At 46.1% G+C, this 19,326-nt stretch overlaps 1 protein-coding gene across 1 annotated transcript in view; it reads left to right on the top strand.

The window, feature by feature from the left end:
• The window catches only part of INTS2 (integrator complex subunit 2), a 57,311-nt gene that overhangs the window by 26,232 nt on the left and 11,753 nt on the right, over window positions 1-19,326 (top strand). Inside the window, exons 12-19 of the mRNA XM_070945072.1 lie at window positions 726-794; window positions 1,739-1,873; window positions 3,795-3,971; window positions 5,890-6,001; window positions 7,095-7,199; window positions 9,033-9,197; window positions 14,013-14,214; window positions 18,518-18,643. Of these exons, the coding sequence (XP_070801173.1) occupies window positions 726-794; window positions 1,739-1,873; window positions 3,795-3,971; window positions 5,890-6,001; window positions 7,095-7,199; window positions 9,033-9,197; window positions 14,013-14,214; window positions 18,518-18,643 (1,091 nt within the window). The remainder of the gene's footprint in view (window positions 1-725; window positions 795-1,738; window positions 1,874-3,794; window positions 3,972-5,889; window positions 6,002-7,094; window positions 7,200-9,032; window positions 9,198-14,012; window positions 14,215-18,517; window positions 18,644-19,326) is intronic.

Below are 19,326 nucleotides of genomic sequence, written 5' to 3'. Positions count from 1 at the left end.
GGATCTTCTGCTTGAGTAGGGGGTTGGACTAGAAAAGGGGTCCCCAACCCCCAGGCCACAGCCCACTACTGGGACATGGCCTGTTTGGAACAAGGCTGTGAGGGCGGTGGGTGAGTGTATGCGCACACGTGAAGCTCGTGGAAGCGGCGCTGTCTTTCACGCACAAAGCTTCTCTTGCGTGAGTGGTGGCCACTTGTGTGAGCCTCGAAGCTTCCTTTGCATGAGCCGTGTGTGTGCGCCTGGTGCTCACACAAATGGAGCTTCGCACGCACCTGCTTGCCACCCATAAGGAACCTATCTCCTCTTCTCTCCCTTGCCGGGCCGTCAAACCAGAAAGGTTGGGGACCGCTAGACTAGAAGACCTCCAAGGTCCCTTCCAACTCTTAATTCTGTTATTATTCTGAAAGACCCTCCACACCAGGAGACGGTGAGTTATAGCCTCACCTTAGCTATGAAAGCCGGCTGGGTGACTTTGGGTCAATCAACAGGAGACTTGTGAGTTCTAGTCCCACCTTAGCCATCAAAACTGCATCCGTAGCGAAGCGACCTCCGAGTTCACTTAAGGGCTGTCGCATTTGCTTACTGACTGCTGCAAAAAAAGGTCGTAAAAATTGGGTTGGTCACGTGGCAGGCTCCCTTACGGTCATATGTCGAGGACTACTTGTGGGGACAAGCAAAAACTCCAATCTGACAACATTGGTGTTCCTGGTCTCCCTTTATTCCAGATCGTCATCAAGCCCAGTTCTCTGAGTCGCATGAAAACCATCTTCACCCAGGAGATTTTCACCGAACAGGTAAAATCTGTTAGGTAAAATGTGTGCTTTGCTTCCCGAGTCGACTCCTTGTCCTCTGTTGTTCTCCTCTCCTAACTGCTCTGCGTATACGTGCATCTGGAACAGGCCCCAGCTGTTCTTCCTCCTCACTCATATCAGCCTCCAAAGGCAGCTGCCTCTTCGGTGGCTGGGAAATGTCGGACGGCCCTGGCTCTATCTCTGTGTTCTGCCCCAGCTACGGACCCCAAAGAACACAGCACACACAAAGTCTGTACAAAACTTAATTTACTAAAATAACTCAATCTTTTGCAAACAAAGGCTATTAATAAACTTTCTTAACAGCCTACAAGAAACCAAAGATAAAGTAATCACAATCTTACTATGGTTGGCAGAAAGCCCAGAAGCAATTTACAGAGAATCCAGACGCGAAGGAGAGTGAACTAAAGTTGTTCCCTACAAATTGCTTCAGTCGGCGTTCCTCCTTAAATAGGCTAAGGGAGTGGCCAATTAGCCCCAAGCCTTACTCTCAAGGAGACCTCCTCCTGAGATGCCACTCCTGCCTTTTGGCAGCTCTGCGTGCCCGTGCATTGAGAAGAGGCTCCTCCTCTTCGTCCTCTTCACTTAAAGGAGCCTCTGGAGGTTCTGAAGGCCCTGGCTGAATCCCCGCCTCTGGCACCACATCTTCTCCAGCCTCCTCATTGTCTGACTTGAGTACCAGCTGCACAGGGTGCTGGCACAGCACCACACCAGCCTCCTCATTGTCAGAATCAGCTACAATCCGCACAGGCCGCTGACGGGCCACAGCACTCTGTGTCCAACACAGAGCATCCATCAGAGCCTTCCCCAGAATCTGGAACTGGCCGAAGTTCCTCCCCAACCTCCTCATCATCCGAGTCGGCTGCCAGCTTTGCTGGCAGTTGGCAGGCCACAACAGATGGGGCGCTAAACACCTTTCTTTCTCCTAGGTGGTGACAGCTCATGCGGTGCGCGTGGCCGTTACGAGCAACTTGAGCGCAAACATCACCGGCTTCCTACCCATCCATTGCATTTACCAGCTTCTCAGGAGCCGTTCGTTCACCAAGCACAAAGTCTCCATCAAGGTGGGTTGCGCTGTTTGCACCAACAGTTTTGGGTGGGGGAAACGAAGAGAAAATTAAAAGGGAAGGATTGTCTGGTTAATCTTCGGTACCTCCAAGAAGGGCTGGGAAAAGATTGCTCTCTGAAAGTATGGTCCCATAGTACGGGTAGTCCTCGACTTACAGCTGGTTGTTTAGCGACCGTTCAGAATTACAACAGGCCACCTTAGGGGTGCAGGTAATCCTTGACTTGCAACTGTTTGCTTAGCGACCATTCATAGTTACAACATGAGGTGCTCCCTTGGTGCTCTCTGAGCTTGGCTGTTTTCTTGTAGATGTTTTATGAGCCATACTAGGTAACATCATCAGTGCTAGAAGGCTGTTTCAAACAGGAAACAATAAGCTAATTGAGGAAGTGCCAAGAACACTCTCACCAACAGGAAGGCCAAGCCACTTCTATATGAACAGAGAGCAAACCCCACTCCCTTCTCGCACTGATGTTGTTACTTAGTTGGGTCAAGAAATGTCTGCAAGAACACCACCAAGCTCCGAGAGCATCAAGGGACCCCACAGTTCTCCTCCTCCTCCTCCTTCTCCTCCTCTTCCTCCTCCTCCTCCTCCTCTCCCTTCTAGCACTGATGATCTTACTTAGTTGGTTTCTGTAGTCTACAATTTTTCTGGAAACCCGTTTCTACTCCCACATCATTCGAAGGGTGTTCATCCCAAATTGCATCACTAAATAATTCTATTTATTTATGTATTATTTGTTTATTATAATTCTATTATCAATAAATAATAATTCTACAGAGGAATGATTGAGTCTGTCATCTGCACCTCTATAACTGTCTGGTTTGGCTCTGCAACCCAACAAGACAGACAGAGACTTCAGAGGATAATTAGAACTGCGGAAAAAACCATGGCTACCAACCTGCCTTCCGTTGAGGACCTGTATACTGCACGAGTTAAAAAGAGGGCTGTGAAAATATTTACACACCTCACATCCTGGACATAAACTTTTTCAACTCCTACCCTCAAAATGACGCTATAGAGCACTGCACACCAGAACAACTAGACACAAGGACAGTTTTTTCCCGAACGCCATCACTCTGCTAAACAACTAATTCCCTCAACACTGTCAAACTATTTACTAAGTCTGCACTACTATTAATCTTCTCATGGTTCTCACCACCCATCTCCTCCCACTTACGACTGTATGACTAATTTTGTTGCTTGTATCCTTACGATTTATATTGATATTGTTTCCTGATTGCTTATTTGTACCCTATGACTATCATTAAGTGTTGTAACTTATGATTCTTGATAAATGTCTTTTTATGTGCAGTGAGAGCATATGCACCAAAGACAAACTCCTTGTGTGTCCAATCACACTTTTATTATTATTAGTATTATTTATTGGACTTATATGCCGCCCTCTCTCCAAAGTACTCAGAGCGGCTCACATCAGCGAAACTTGGCCAATAAAGAATTCTATTCTATTCTATTCTATTCTATTCTATCCTATTCTATTCTCTTCTATTCTATTCTATTCTATTCTATTCTATTCTATTCTATTCTATTCTATTCTATTCTATTCTTCTATTATGCTCTTATTCTATTATGCTCCTATTCTATTCTATTCTATTCTATTCTATTCTATTCTATTCTATTCTATTCTATTCTATTCTATTCTATTCTATTCTATTCTACTCTACTCTACTCTACTCTACTCTACTCTACTCTACTCTACTCTACTCTACTCTAAAGTCTTAAAAAAAAGAAAAGAAAAAAACCAGAAAGTCCAGCTGCCTCCTGAAAAAGCACCTTTGGGACAACCATGACCTGGATGAGTGGGAATCTCTACGGACACACATCTGAAGGCACCCATTTTCCTCTTCTTATTCTAGCCAGCTGACTTTTCCTCTTTTATGTTTTTCTCTCTCTTCAGGATTGGATTTACAGACAACTGTGTGAAACGACAACCCCCCTCCACCCTCAGTTGCTTCCACTCATCGATGTCTACATCAACTCTGTTCTGACACCTGCCTCTAAATCCAACCCAGAAGCCACCAACCAACCCATCACAGAGCAGGAAATCTTGAATGTTTTCAAAGGACTGACCGGGGTATAAATGAGAAAACAAAATTAATTAACATTTAAGGGTGATGTTAAGCTTGTGGAGGTGTTTCTACTGCAATTATTTTGATTCTGTCGGGTTTATTTTGTCCTAGACTTGCCTCCAGAAGGGGCTCATATTATAACTTCCAACTATAGAAATTGGTGTTTTCAACTTTGGCCAATTTAAAATGGGTGGACCTCAACTCCCAGAATTCCCCTGCCAGCATGGGGAATTCTGGGAGTTGAAACCCACTCATCTTAAAGTAGAGAAACGCTGAATTAAATGTATCTGTGGATGTGTCTGATTTATATTTCAACTGGAAGATGAACAGACTAGCTCCCAGAATTCCCTAGTGTGGCTAACTGGGGAATTCTGGGAGTTGAAGTCCACCAACTTCACATTCCCAAGGTTGAGAAACACTGGTATGATGTTTCCTTCCTTTCTTCCTTTTGAAAGGGGACTTCAAGATTGTAAGCTGCCCAGAGTTGCCCTGTGGTAAGATGTCTAAATGTCTAGTTTGATGAAAAGAAGGACTAGGGGTGACATGATAGCAGTCTTCCAGTATCTCAGGGGCTGCCACAAAGAAGAGGGAGTCAAGCTATTCTCCAAAAAGCCCCTGAAGGCAGGACAAGAAGCAATGGGTGGAAACTAATCAAGGAGAGAAGCAACCTAGAACTAAGGAGAAATTTCCTGACAGTGAGAACAATTAATCAGTGGAACAACTTGCCTCCAGAAATTGTGAATGCTGCAGCACTGGAAATTTTTAAGAAGAGATTAGATAACCAATTGTCTGAAACCATGTAGGATTTCCTGCCTAGGCAGGGAGTTGGACTAGAAAACCTCCAAGCTCCCTTCCAGCTCTGTTATTCTGTAGGGTCTGTTTATTCTGTAAGATGGGCAGCCAAGAAATTTTACAAATAAACAAATTTGGAGCAAAGATGAGAATAACATCTCAGCCTCAGGATCCTTATTCTCGCTTTTTAACTGCTAGCTCTCCAAAAAGATGTGATTCCTAGATCAGTCTTTCTGAACTGATCCACAATTGGGACGTAGTTGTGAGACTAATGGGAGCTGTTATCCGGCTCAGTTAGTATGTAGATACTAGAATCTCTAAAGGGGAAAAAGGTTTGAGACTTGCAAGATAGGTGTCATCCTTGCGAGGTTGTCCAGACAGGAAGCATGTTCAGAATGAACCAATTCTACTTTATTGTAAGGTTACATTAAAATTACTGAGTTGTGGCACAGTGGTTAGAATGCCGTATTGCAGGCTAATTTTGCTGACTGCCGGTAGTTCGACTTTCACCGGCTCAAGGTTGACTCAGCCTTCCATCCTTCCGAGGTGGGTAAAATGAGGACTCAGATTGTTGAGGAAAATATGCTGACTCTGTAAACCGCTTAGAGAGGGCTGTAAAAAACTATGAAGCGCTATATAAGTCTTAGTGCTATTGCTATGGCTATTGCTATGGCTAACTGCCCACCGTCAGGAGTTCGATCCTGATGGGCTCAAGGTTGACTTATCCTTCCATCCTTCCGAGGGGTAAATAAGGACCCAGGTTGTTGGGGGCAACATGCTGGCTCTGTAAACTGCTTAGAGAGGGCTGTAAAGCACTGTGAAGCGGTATATAAGTCTTAGTGCTATTGCAGGCTAACTCTGCCCGCAGTCAGGAGTTCGATCCTGATAGACTCAAGATTGACTCATCCTTCCATCTTTCCGAGGTCGGGTAAAATGAGGACCTGGATTGTTGGGGGCAATGTGCTGATTCTGTAAACCGCTTAAAGAGGGCTGCCCTTTCCTTCTCAGGGTTCACCGGCCTCTTACCTGATTGTTGCCTAGTCTGTGGCTCTTCCCTCTGTCTCCCAAGGTCTCTCCCTCATACTATTGACATTTACCACACGATGCACCTTCTGTGTTTTTCATCTGTAGGGTGGAGAGGCTGCTCGGCTGAATCCCCGTTACGGAATCACAGCCCAGCTCTTGGTCCTGTACTACATTCTGTCTTACGAAGAATCCATCCTGGCCAGTTCAAAGTCTTTGGGTATGAGGCAGAGAATGGTGGTGGTGGTGGGGGGGTTGTCCTCTAGAGAGCCTGAATGGGGTCCTCTAGAGAGCATAAAGACTGCATTAGTTGCAGTCCTGTGACTTTTGCATACAATAAGGCTGTTATCCCAAAGATGCTTTTTCAGGAGGCAACTGGACTTTCTGATTTTTTTCCTTGAAGACGTTTTGCTTCTCATCCCAGAAGCTTCTTCAGCTCTGGCTGGATGGCAGGGAACAGAAGGATTTATATTCCTTGCAGGCAGCTCAGTGGTGGGTTCCTCCCGGTTCCTTCCGGTTCCGCCGAGCCGGTAGTGGTGACGATATGATATCACTGAACCGGTTCTGCCCCCCTGCCCCCCCCCGCCCCCCCCCGCGTTCTTACCTTTTATTTGGTCCCACCCCCAATCTATTGCTGCCTCCTGAGTCCCAGCTGAGGGACTATAAGGAAAAAAACTGTTTAAACTCTTGCCGCGGGGCTTCAAAGGGCCACCCTACGGGGTAGATGAGTAGATCGGTACAGCTCTGCAAGCAGTTAAAAGCCTGGTAGACCAGTACCTCTGCTAAATCCTAAAGAATTGTCACATGACCATCAAGCCATGCCCACAAAATAAGCCACGCCCACAGAACCGGTAGTAAAAAAATTTAGAACCCACCCCTGAGGCAGCTGGTCATTTGCATCCTTTTAGCGTCTGAAAGGTCATTCTTTTAAAGACAGCAAAAGTCCACATTTTGAACAGAGAGGGCCGCTCTCTGGTTTGAAAGAGGGGTCAGAGAGGCCATCTGTGTCCAAATTGAACAGCCCTCTCTCAACAGAGAGGGAGGGATACGATACCCAAGTGGCCTCAACAACTCTCTCAAAGGATGCAAATGACCAGCTGTCTGCAAGGAATATAAACCCGCCCATTCCCCATCACCCAGTCAGAGCTGAAGAAGCTTCTAGGATGAGAAGCGAAACTTCTTCCAAGAAAAATCAGAAAGTCCAGTTGCCTCTTGGAAAAAAAGCACCTTTGGGACAACCGTGATCTGGATGACTGAGAATCTCCATAGACAACAAGGCTGTTGCTGTCTTTTTGTTGCTGTGTCTTGCGCAGCTGCCATGCAAAAGAAGCCCAAGTCTTATTCTCCTGCGCTGATGGATCAGATCCCGATTAAATTCCTCATCCGGCAGGCTCAAGGACTGCAGCAAGAATTGGGAGGTAGGTTTAGCTACCGTTTTATCATGGAATCCTAGATTTGGAAGGGTCCCTTAAGGTCATCTAGGTTTACCCCCCCCCCCGAGAGTTTTTGATTAAAACTTTCTGGAATTCTGATTGAAGCATCTCTGACCGATGGAGTTCTGTGGTCCAGTAATAGAGTCCTTTGTGTTTTCACTCATCATTGGCATCCTTCGGTCTCAAGAGACTATGGTATCGTGCTCTGGAAAGAGGTCCTAAAACAGCATCTAGTGTGATTTTAGTCACACTAGATGTTTTCACTAGGAGAGAGAAAAAAAAGGAATTTTTAATCACAACGGCATCTTTGACTTACAACTGGTCGTTTAGTGAGTGTTGAAAGTACCGTGTTTCCCCGAAAATAAGACCCTGTCTTACATTTTTTTGAACCTTGAAATAAGCGCTTGGCCTTATTGCCATGCGCTCAAAAGCCCGATTGGGCCTATTATCAGGGGATGTCTTATTTCGAGGAAAACAGGGTATATGTTTATAGGGTGCCTTCCTATTGGCTGATTAGTGCGTTGATGGCTGGTGATTGGCTGTCATTTCCTCGTGCTGCCAAGCCTTCGGCTCCTAAGTATTTGATAAGCTGGTGGTAATTCGGCACCTTGTCAGTCAACACCAATCAGCCAATAGGAAGTCACCCCATAAACACGACTCACAGACAGCCCAAAGCACGTATTTCAGTAGAGAGAAATTCCGCGAGGGATGGGCTCCATCAGGAATCCGAAAGCTCAGAAGAGTAAAACCTCTGGTCCCGGTGACCGACCCAAATCCGATCTCGTATCATTATCCTGGGACACGTCTATTTGCCTTCACTTGTGAGAGAAAATGGTGTGTACGGATCAGAGGTGGGTTTCAGCAGGTTCTGACCAGTTCTGGAGAACCGGTAGTGGAAATTTTGAGTAGTTCGGAGAATTGATAGTAATTATTCTGACTGGCCACGCCCCCATCTGTTCTCTGTCTCCTGAGTCCCAGCTGATTGGGAGGAAATGGGGATTTTGCAGAAACCTTCCCCTGCCACGCCCATCAAGCCATGCCGCGCCCACCAAGCCACACCCACAGAACCGGTAGTAAAAAAATTTGAAACCCAACACTGGTACGGATGGACAAAATGCACCTGACGGTGCATATTTGCTGGAAGGCTAAAAGAAACATGAAAAACACCGACAACACAATGCAAACACACCAAATCTAAAAGTATTTGATTAGTTTGAAATGTGAAACCCCCCCGGGGAGAGGAAAATAGCTTTCACTGTCATTGTTAGAATTTAGGGGTCTCCAACCTTGGCAACTTTAAGATTTATGGACTTCAACTCCCAGAATTCCTCAGCCAGCAAAGCTGGTATGTAAATAGAAATCGGGTCTGTTCGCATACCATCTCAGATTGAATTAAAAAAGGAAACAACAAAGGAATGAAAAAGGGGAGGAGTAGAAAGGGGAAAGTAGGGGAGTTGGGAGGTGAGAAGAAGAGAAAAGAAGAATGGGAAAAGGAGAGGAAGAAGTAAGGGGAAAGAAGAGCAGGAGAGGGTAAGAAGGGGAGGAAGAAGAGAGGAGAGGGGAAAGAGGAAAGGAAGTAGGAAAGAAAAGGAGAGGGGGAATGAGGAAAGAAGAAAGAAAGGAAGAGAAAGAAGGGAAGAGAAAAAGGAAAGGTTGTAGTAAAACAAAAGAAGGAAATGGTAAATAGCGGACCCGAACAAATAATTAATTAATTACCTAAGACCACAAGTTTTAAAGTTGCCAAGGTTGGAGTCCCCTGGTTTAAGGCACCAGGTTAGAAAGTGGAAGCGTTTTCTCTCTCCGCTCCTCTCTCTCCAGGCTTGCATTCTGCTCTGCTGCGCCTCCTGGCAACCAACTATCCCCACCTCTGCATCGTGGACGACTGGATCTGTGAGGAACACATCACGGGTACTGATGTTTTGCTGCGCAAGATGCTTCTGACCAACGCTGCCAAGAAACACTCCCCGGAACAACTGCAGGAAGGTGGGTCTCCTTAGAAGTAACACTGAGTGACTTTGTGACGACCTGGGGCACGGCACAGAGATAACACAGGCAGCTGTCAGTTCAAACCGTCCCTTTATTGCTCCAAATTTCCCCCAAACTCTCCCACCTTTCCGGCAAGTCCCAGAGCAAAGTGATGACAAACCCCACACACACACCTCAAGCAGCCTCTGGCTCCAAGTAGTCCAGCCCAGTGCTGTGTACACCACAGCAATAAATCCAGCAGGGCAAATCAAGGAGTTCAGGAAGCAAAGGATCCAGGTAATTAAGCCAGAAAACCAGAAAGAATGCAAGGACTCTTGGGAAGTTCAAACGACGGCACTCAACACTTCAGGAACTCAGTGTTTGTTCCCGACAAATGCCCCTCCCCATAGCGTCTTCTTAAATCTCATTCCCCAGGTGTGCCTTGTGAAGATGGGCAGGGCATTCTTCTCCCGAGTAGCCTGCTCAGTTCTTGCCTTCTCTCCACTCTCCATGCTCTCGGATCAGGAGGGGGTGTCCTTGCTCCTTCCCTGAGCTTTTTCTCTCATGTTCATCCTGCCCCTTTTCCTCCCTGTCTACAAGCTGTTCTAATCCTGAAAGGCCCTGACCTGATTGGCCCTGCCCTTCCCCATTTTCCAACGAAGCCTCCCCCTCAGTCTCTGTCAGCTCGTCTTCCCCAGCAGATTCAGCCTTAGGCTCCGATGGGGGCATGACAGACGTTGTGTCAGCGTTCCAGAAAACCCCCCAACTCCAAGTAAAAACTCTGAAGCAAGCATTTTTCAAAATTCTGTTTACTAGAATAGGTAAACTGGCACATCTGGGAAAACCTGAATCTGAGAGATCTGGGTTTTCCCTCAGTAAATCAAAAACCCCCAAACCATCCCCTCACTTCTTAGTCGATCATATGCTCCAATCACCATCCGTCCCATCTCGAGACATCACTCCGACCACTCCTTCTCCAGATGAAGGATCGGCCTGATCTTGACGGACAGGAAGAATGCTATTATGTCTACAGACAACCCCACTACTAAATCTCTCTTCCTACTTTCCCACGCATGAGAAGGTGGCAGCATGGAAATGTCCGGCCTAATATGGCTTCCAAAGCTGACAGGCGCCCCCCCCCCCCAGAAAAAACACACCCTGAAAAATAAAACAGACAAAACACAAAAGAAGGGGTTAACACCTTGGACATGACCTCTTAACCCGGCCTAATATGGCTTCCAAAGCCGTGGCACCGCTGTAACATTGTCATGCCCCTGTCGGAGTCTGACTCTTAGACGGAAGAGGAACAGCTGACAGAGAGCTAGACAGTGGCTCCGTTGGCAGTGGAGGAAACTGGGGAAGGGCAAAGTCAGGCTGGGCAGAGCAGGGGACAAGAAGAACAAGGGAGAGGGGGTTCAGATGAAGACCAAGGCCCAACCCCTCTCCTCATCCTAGGGCAGTGATGGCTAACCTTTTTGCCATCGCGTGCCAAAAGTGGGGAGCATGGGGGGGTTGCGCGCACACGTGCCCACACCCATGATTCAATGCCACCCCGCACCCCCACGCATGTACATATGACCTCCCCGTGCTACCCCCGCTTTTGGCATGTGATGGCAAAAAGGTTAACGGTGGGCCCGGTAGGCCCGTTTTTCGCCCTTCCCAGAGGCTTTCTTGGAGCCTGGGGAGGGTGAAAACAGCCTTCCCCACACCCCCAGAGGCCCTCCGGAGGCCGGAAATGGCTCGTTTTCCGACTTCCAGTGGGCCCGGAAGGCCCAAAAATCAGCTGGCCGGCATGCTTGAGCTGAGCTAGGGCAACGCTCACGTGCCCACAGATATGGCTCCACGTGCCACCTGTGGCACCCGTGCCATAGGTTCGCCATCACGGTCCTAGGGCGTGAAGGGAAGAACGCAGAAGAGAGCAACATAGGTTGCGTGGCTTATGAGGGAGGAAAGGGCCCCGACTCCCTTCACAAGGCACACCTGGGGATGGAGTTTAAAGGAGAGGCAAATGGGAGGGCCGGTTGTCGGGAACAAACACTGAGTTCATCTCATATTAACTGCTTTATCTGAGTTCCTGGCATCCTCCCAACTGGTTTGATTTACTGCCGTGCTACTTCAAGTCTGGACTTCTTATCTTGCTTGTCCTGCTGGGTTAATTACCTTATCTTGCCCTGTTGGATGCAAAGTTGGAAGTTTTGTCTGCTTATAGATTTGTGGAAGAGTTTTTCTCCAGACTGGAGAGTAAAGGGACGTTGGGGGCAAAGTTTGGAGCTAATAAAGGGACTTGAAATGGGGCCAGGGGACTAGAGATTACAGGTAGCCCTTGATTTACAATCATTCATTTAGTGACCGCACTAAACAGCACTGAAAAAAGTGATTTCTGACCGTTTTTCTTTTTTTTTTTTTTTATAAATACTTTATTGAATTTTTCCATAATAAAAAGATAATATACAATCTCTATCTTGATCAGAGGTACAGTGTTTGTACAATTTGGTGAATCATACGTTAAATAAATTCCATCCTTAGTTATACAATGTTCTACGCAATATAAGTCAAATTCAAGTGCATAACAAGTCATATCCTACAATCATACTTTTATTTTGTTCTTCAACCAGTTATACCAATTTCCCCATACTTCATAATATTTAGAATTCTCCTCATTTTTTAACTCGCTCGTCAATTTTGCCATTTCTGCGCACTCTAGAATTTTATTTATTAATATTTCTTCTGAGGGCGTAGATTTATTTTTCCAGAGTTTCGCAAAGGCTAGTCTAGCCGCAGTTGTAATCTGAATTATGAGTTGCGTTTTGTTATTATTAAGGCCATCTTCAGTCATACCCAAGAGGAAGGATTCTGGGGCTAGGACCATCTCCTGTCCCGTTATTTCAGAAAGCCAGAGTCGAATCAGAGAGCCAGAGTCGTTTTTCACACTTTTGACCGAAGTCACATGATCACAATTCAGACGCTTGGCAACTGGCATGGACTTACACCGGTTGCAGAGTCCGGGAATCATGTGATCGCTTTTTGCAATCGCCTGACGAGCAAAGTCAAGGTGGAAGCCGGACTCGCTCAACCACGGTGTTACAAATTTAAAAGCGGCGGTGATTCACTTAACAACTCTGGCAAGAAAGGTGGTAAAACGGGGCAAAACTCACCGAACCGCTGTCTTGCTTAGCAACAGAAATGTTAGTGCAGTTGTGGTCAGAGGATCGCAAAACCCCAGGACACTGCAACCATCATAAATACATGCCAGTTGACAAGCCTCCAAATTTCAATCACGTGACCAAGGGGATGCCGCAACGGTCATAAATGTGAAAAACCAATCGGGATCAATGAGCCGCGGTGGCACAGTGGTTAAGAGTGCAGTACTGAACAACTCAATTAAGTAAGCATTTAGAATAGAATAGAATAGAATAGAATAGAATAGAATAGAATAGAATAGAATAGAATAGAATAGAATAGAATAGAATAGAATAGAATAGAATAGAATAACAGAGTTGGAAGGGACCTTGGAGGTCTTCTAGTCCAACCCACTGCTTAGGCAATTGTTGATATGTTTCTGCTATCTTCGCTTGCATACATGCTAGTGTCATTAAGATTATGAGCCGCGGTGGCGCAGTGGTTAGAATGCAGTACTGCAGGCTACTTCTGCTGACTGCTGGCTGCCTGCAATTTGGGAGTTTGAATCTCACCACTGAAGGTTGACTCAGCCTTCCATCCTTCCAAGGTGGGCAAAATGAGGACCCAGATTGTTGGGGGCAAAAGGCTGACTCTGTAAACCACTTAGAGAGGGCTGTAAAAGCACTATGTAGCAATAGATAAGTCTGCTGTTGTCCTTCCTTCCTTCCTTCCTTCCTTCCTTCCTTCCTTCCTTCCTTCCTTCCTTCCTTCCTTCCTTCCCTCCCTCCCTCCCTCCCTCCCTCCCCTTCCTTCCTTCCTTCCTTCCTTCCTTCCTTCCTTCCTTCCTTCCCTCCCTCCCTCCCTCCCTCTCCTTCATTCCTTCCGTTCCTTCCTTCCTTCCCTCTCCTTCCTTCCTTCCTTCCTTCCCTCCCTCCCTTCCTCCCTCCCTCCCTCCCTCCCTGTGGTTAGAATGCAGTATTGCAGGTTAACTCTGCCCACTGCCAGCAGTTCAATCCTGACCGGCTCAAGGTTGACTCAGCCTTCCATCCTTCCAAGGTGGGTAAAATGAGAACCCAGATTGTTGGGGGAAATAGTCTGACTCTGTAAACCCCTTAGAGAGGGCTGGAAAGCACTATGAAGCGGTATATAAATCGAAGTGCTATTGCTATGGCTGTTGCAGGCTAACTCTGCAATAGGAGTTCGATCCTGACCGGCTCAAAGGTTGACTCAGCCTTCCATCCTTCCAAGGTGGATAAAATGAGGACCCAGATTGTTGGGGGGGCAAGAGGCTGACTCTGTAAACCCCTTAGAGAGTGCTGTAAAAACCACCGTAAAGCAGTATATAAGTGTTAAGTGCTATTGCTAAATCACTATCTTCGGTGCCGTTGTCACTTCGAACAGTCACTAAACGAGTGGTTGTAAGTCGTGGATTACCTGTGCTGATTTTCCCAGGATAAGATGCCAGAAATAAAAAACGAGGCACCTCGGTGGAGGTGTAAAGCCCTTTGAGGTAGGCCAGGGGTGGGCAAATGTGGCCCTTTTACAGCCTGTGGACTTCAACTCCCAGAATTCCTGAGCCAGCTTGGCTGTATCAGGAATTCTGGGAGTTGAAGTCCACAGGTTGTTAAAAGGGCCACAGTTGCCCACCCCTGAGGTAGGCCAAATCAAACTTGAGGTGTTTTTTTTTTTCCAATATCTTTTTTTTTTTTTAAGCTTTTTCAGCGCTGCAAGGAACTCACACTCAGGTCCTGCAGATTTTGGAGCACCTAACGCTCCTCTCGGCTGCCGAATTAATTCCTTACGCCGAGGTGTTGACCTCCAACATGCACCAGCTCTTCCATCCTGGAGTCCCACGGCGAATCCTCCAGACGGTCAACAGGATTTGGATGGCGTTGAATATGGTCATGCCACGAAGGTGGGTGGTCTGGCTTGAGCTTCACCTGGAGATGTTAGGAAGGTAGCGATGGTAGCAATGGAGCGCCGTTGCCGATCGAATGGGATATTTGTAGCTTGGGGTTGGAACTGTAGGGCCCTTGGCGCTCCCTTAGTTAGGTGGTTTTCTTGCAGGCGTTTTATGACCTAACTAGGGAATATTGTCAGTGCTAAGGAGCCTTGGTGGCGCAGCGGACTAAAGTGCTGTTAAAGTAGCACTTAGCTGCCAGCTTCCTGCAATTACTGCGAGTTTGAATCTCACCAGGCTCAAGGTTGACTCAGCCTTCCATCCTTCCGAGGGAGGTAAAATGAGGACCCGTATTGTGGGGGCAATAAGCTGACTTTGTATAAAAAAAGAACACCGCTTAAGGGGGGGCCGAAAGCCCTACTAAGCAGGTATATACAAAAGTAAAAAGGCTATTGCTTAACGCATTGTAAGCCGCCCTGAGTCTCCGGAGAAGGGCGGCATATATAAATCAAATAAATAAATAAACAAACAAACAAACAAACAAACAAATAAAAGAGAGGAGGAGGACTGTGGGGTCCTCGGTGCTCTCTGAGCTTGCTTGTTTTCGTGCAGACGTTTCGTGACCCAACTAGATAACATCATCAGTGCCAGAAGGGTTTGCTCTCTGTTTATATATAGGTTTACCCTGTCCGTGTTCGTGCCCCTTGATTATTTACGGATAGATGGATGGAGAGATGGAAGGAAGGAGAGAGAGTCTTTGGTGCTCTCTGAGCTTGCTTGTTTTCGTGCAGACGTTTCATGACCCAACATGAGTGTTGGTAGTACAGGGGTTTAAGACACCCTGTTATTAAGCTGGTTATTAAAACCAGCTGCCTGCAATTACTGCAGGGTTCGAATCTCGCCAGGCTCAAGGTCGACTCAGCCTTCCATCCTTTCTAAGGTAGGTGAAATGAGGACCCAGTTGTGGGGGCAATAAGCTGACTTTGTATAAATATACAAAAGGATGAAGGCTATTGCTGAGCACATTGTAAGCCGCCCTGAATCTTCGGAGAAGGGCGGCATATAAATCAAATTAAATAAAAAATAAAATAAATAGATAACATTGTTAAGGATATTGTTGTGTCACCACCAGAGTCATGGTTCATAAAGCAGAGTACCATCAGAAGTTTTTACGCACGGAAACGGTTTTGAGAGTAATTGTGAATAACATGCAGACAAACTGGTTTTATATTACTTTACTTTGAGGGTAAAGCGAAATCAAAGTCATTTAACAATCCAAGTCTTAGCCACATAAAGTGCAATACAAGATCAATCCAGGGATATAAAATCTTCTTACCAGTTTGTAGAAAAATACAAGGAACATTCAGAAACAATATAAAAACAGTTCAATAATGTGGAATTGGGATCGTAGAAACACCTAGGAGCATAGAAGAGTTCAGAGGCAGATGCATAAATTAATTTCTTAAACGTATTTATTCATATGATAAATCATATTAACTATGTACAACAGAGATCAAGTCTCATGAGGAACAAACATGAAAAGAGAGAGATGGAGAGAGCAAAGTGGAAAATGTTGGAGGGGGTTTTATACTCAGGGTAAACCCCTTCTTTCCACATAGGGGTGGAGACACTCTCTGCCTCCACTGGTGACTATATGACACATGTGCCAATGGCTTGCAAATACTTGACAAATAAATATCAGGAAACAGTAATAAATAAACCATGATCAAACATTGACCATTTAGAGAGATCAAAAATAGTTACAGCATAGTAGCAGGTAAAAATATGGTGTAGTGTCCACAACTAACCACAATTAAGCTCTCCTTAAATACATTGGCTACAGAGCTCATCCAATTAGGATGCAGAATGACTCAGCAATGTTCTTAAAGCAACATAATACATTTACATGTTACAAACATACAATGTTGGATTATATACTCCTGGCCAACTTGTTAGGCAATGACCATTTCCTAACAAACATCATCAGTGCCAGAAGGGTTTGCTCTCTGTTTATATATAGGTTTACCCTGTCTGTGTTTGTGTCCCTTGATTGTTTACGGATAGATGGAAGGAGAGAGCATCCTTGGTGCTCTCTGAGCTTGGTTGTTTTCTTGCAGACGTTTCATGACCCAACTAGGTAACATCATCAGTGCTAGGAAGGGGAAGGAGGAGGAGGAGGATTGTGGGGTCCTTGGTGCTCTCTGAGCTTGCTTGTTTTCGTGCAGACGTTTCATGACCCAACTAGATAACATCATCAGTGCTAGAAGGTAGTGGGACTTGCTCCCTATTTATATGCAGGCTTGGCAGTCTTGGTAGCCCTTAGAATTGGGATTTGGAATTTGGAATTTGGAATTGGAATTTGGGATTTAGATTTAGAATTTGGGATTTAGAATTTGGAATTGGAATTTGGATTTGGATTTTGGAATTGGAATAAGTTATTAGCCAAATGTGATTGGATACAGAAGGAATTTGTTTCCGGTGCATAAGCTCTGAGTGTACATACAAACAACAAGGTAATATAATCACTGTACATATAAGCATACAAACCACAAGTATATACAAAGGACAAGTGAACATACAAAAAAGGTAATATGATCATAAGATACCAATAGGAGAAGGTGGTAGAAAAGATGAGGAGGATAATAGTAATACAGCCATAATACATGGGTAAATATCCTTAGGCGTAAGAGAGAGTTGTGAGAATTAGGTGTTCAGCAGAGTGATGGCACCGGGATTTCTATCTAGTTGTTTTGGCATGCAATGCCCTATAGCGCCATCCCGAGGGGAGGAGTTGAAACAGTTTGTGTCCCGGATGTGAGGGATCTGTAGATATTTTCTCAGCCCTCTTTCTGATCTACTTACTGGAAGGCAGGCTGGTAGTCATTGGGGTTTTTTGCAGTCTTAACTATCTGTTGAATTTTCTACCTGTCCTATTTGGCTCAGTTGTGGCCGTAAATTGAGGACTACCTGTAATTCCTTTGTAGAACTGTATCAGCAACTCCTGGGGCAGATTAGGCTATTGTTTAATGTTAGCTTGTTTGCCTTGAGTTGGTAGCTGCTTCTTCTTATTACTTCTTGATTGTTGGTCTGGTATTAATCTGAAAGGGCAAGCCAGATTCCTGTAGTATGTAGGTAGTCCTCGACTTAATGACCACACCTGAGCCCAAAACTTTTGTCGCTAAGCGAGACATTCGTTAAGTGAATTTTTACCCCGTTTTACGACCTTTCTCATCATAGTTCTTAAGTGAATCACTGCAGTAGTTAAATCCGTAGCACGGTTGTTAAATGAACCCAGGCTTCCCCGGGGATTCTGCTTGTCAGAAGGTCGCAAAAGACGATCACGTGACACCCTCCCAGGACACTGCAACGGTCATAAATGTGAGTCAGTTGCTGACTCACATCTCCATTCTAATCATCTGAATATGGGGATGCTGCCGCGGTCGTCGGTGTGAAAAACGGCCTTAAGTCACTCTTTTCAGTGCCGTTGTCGCTTCGAACGGTCCCTAAATGAACTGTTGCTGTTCTGCCCTAGCTACGGACCCAAAGAATGCAGCACACACAAAGTCTGTACAAACCTTAGTTTACTAAATAAACCAGTTTTTTTACAACAATGGCTGTTAATTAACTGCATTAACAGCCACCAAGAATTCAAAGAATAATAACTGAAAGCTTACTGTGGTTGGCAGAATGCCCAGAAGCAATTTGCAGGAAGCTGATAAGACAAGACAAGAAGGTATGTGAACTAAGTTGTTCCCTGCAAATTGCTTCAGTTGGCGGTCCTTCTTAAATAGGCTAAGGGAGTGGCCAATTAGCCACAAACCTTACTCTCAAGGAGGCCTCCTCTTGAGGAGCCACTCCTGCCTTTTGGCAGCTCTGCGCGCCCGTGCATTGAGAAGAGGCTCCTCCTCTTCGTCCTCTTCACTTAAAGGAGCTTCTGGAGGTTCTGAAGGCCCTGGCTGAATCCCCGCCTCTGGCACCACATCTTCTCCAGCCTCCTCATTGTCCGACTCGAGTGCCAGCTGCACAGGCTGCTGGCTCAGCACCACACCAGCCTCCTCGCTGTCAGAATCAGCTAGTAGCTGCACAGGCCGCGTACGGACCACAACATTTGCAAGTCGAGGACTACCTCTATATAGATAGCAATAACAAACCAGGTATTCCTGATTCTTTGTACCTGACGGTTCCTCCAGGTGATTCCTTCTGTCTATTACACCTGGATGGCCAGTGGAAGAGTGAGATTTGTTCTAATTGGGCTTTGCTCTGATGTAGCCTGGCAGTTCTGGAAATTCTTATATTTACAGCTGTTTTTTTCCTCCAGGTTGTGGGTAATGACAGTGAATGCCCTGCAGCCGTCCGGCAAGACGGTCCGACAGCAGAAGTACACCCAGAAAGACCTTCTCATTGATCCCCTGATTGTGTTAAGGTGTGATCCAAGGGTTCACAGGTAGGGCTGTTTCCCCCCCCGCGCCCCGTTTCCTCAACCACAACATGGTGACCTTGATTTCTCGCACAGGGCGCAGCCAACCACAAATACGCAGGCACAACATTTCAAAAATTGCGTCAAGTCCGGGTGGTGCGGTTCGTCCTCGACCTACGATTGAGCAATTGAGCCCAAAATTTCTCTTGCCAAGCCGGTTGAGTGGTTAAAGCGTGTTTTGCTTCCTTTTACGACCTCCCTGGTTAAGTGAATCGCTTGCAGTTGTGGGAGGTTAGCGACACGGTTGTTAAGCGAATCTGACTTCTCCTTGGGCTTTGCTTGTCAGAAGGTCGTAAAAGGGGATCACGTGACCCTGGGACCAGAGGTGGGTTTTTCAGCAGGTTCTGACCAATTCTGGAGAACTGGTAGCGGAAATTTTGAGTTGTTCGGAGAACCAGTAGTAAAAATTCTGACTGGCCCCGCCCCCATTTATTCTCTGCCTCCCAAGTCCAGGCTGATTGGGAGGAAATGGGGATTTTGCAGCAACCTTCCCCTGGAGTGGGGTGGGAATGGAGATTTTACAGTATCCTTCCCCTGCCATGCCCACCAAGCCATGCCACGCCCACAGAACCAGTAGTAAAAAATTTTGAAACCCACCACTGCCTGGGACATTGCAGCTGCCATAAATAGGAGTCGCTTGGTAAGTGTCT

The sequence above is a fragment of the Pituophis catenifer genome, unplaced genomic scaffold, assembly GCF_029215685.1.
Source record: "Pituophis catenifer annectens isolate HBS135680 unplaced genomic scaffold, rPitCat1.0.hap2 SCAF_1, whole genome shotgun sequence".
Classification (NCBI taxonomy): Eukaryota; Metazoa; Chordata; class Lepidosauria; order Squamata; family Colubridae; genus Pituophis; species Pituophis catenifer.
The sequence above is the reverse complement of the archived record's forward strand: the minus strand, read 5'-3'. Positions and strand labels throughout refer to the sequence as shown.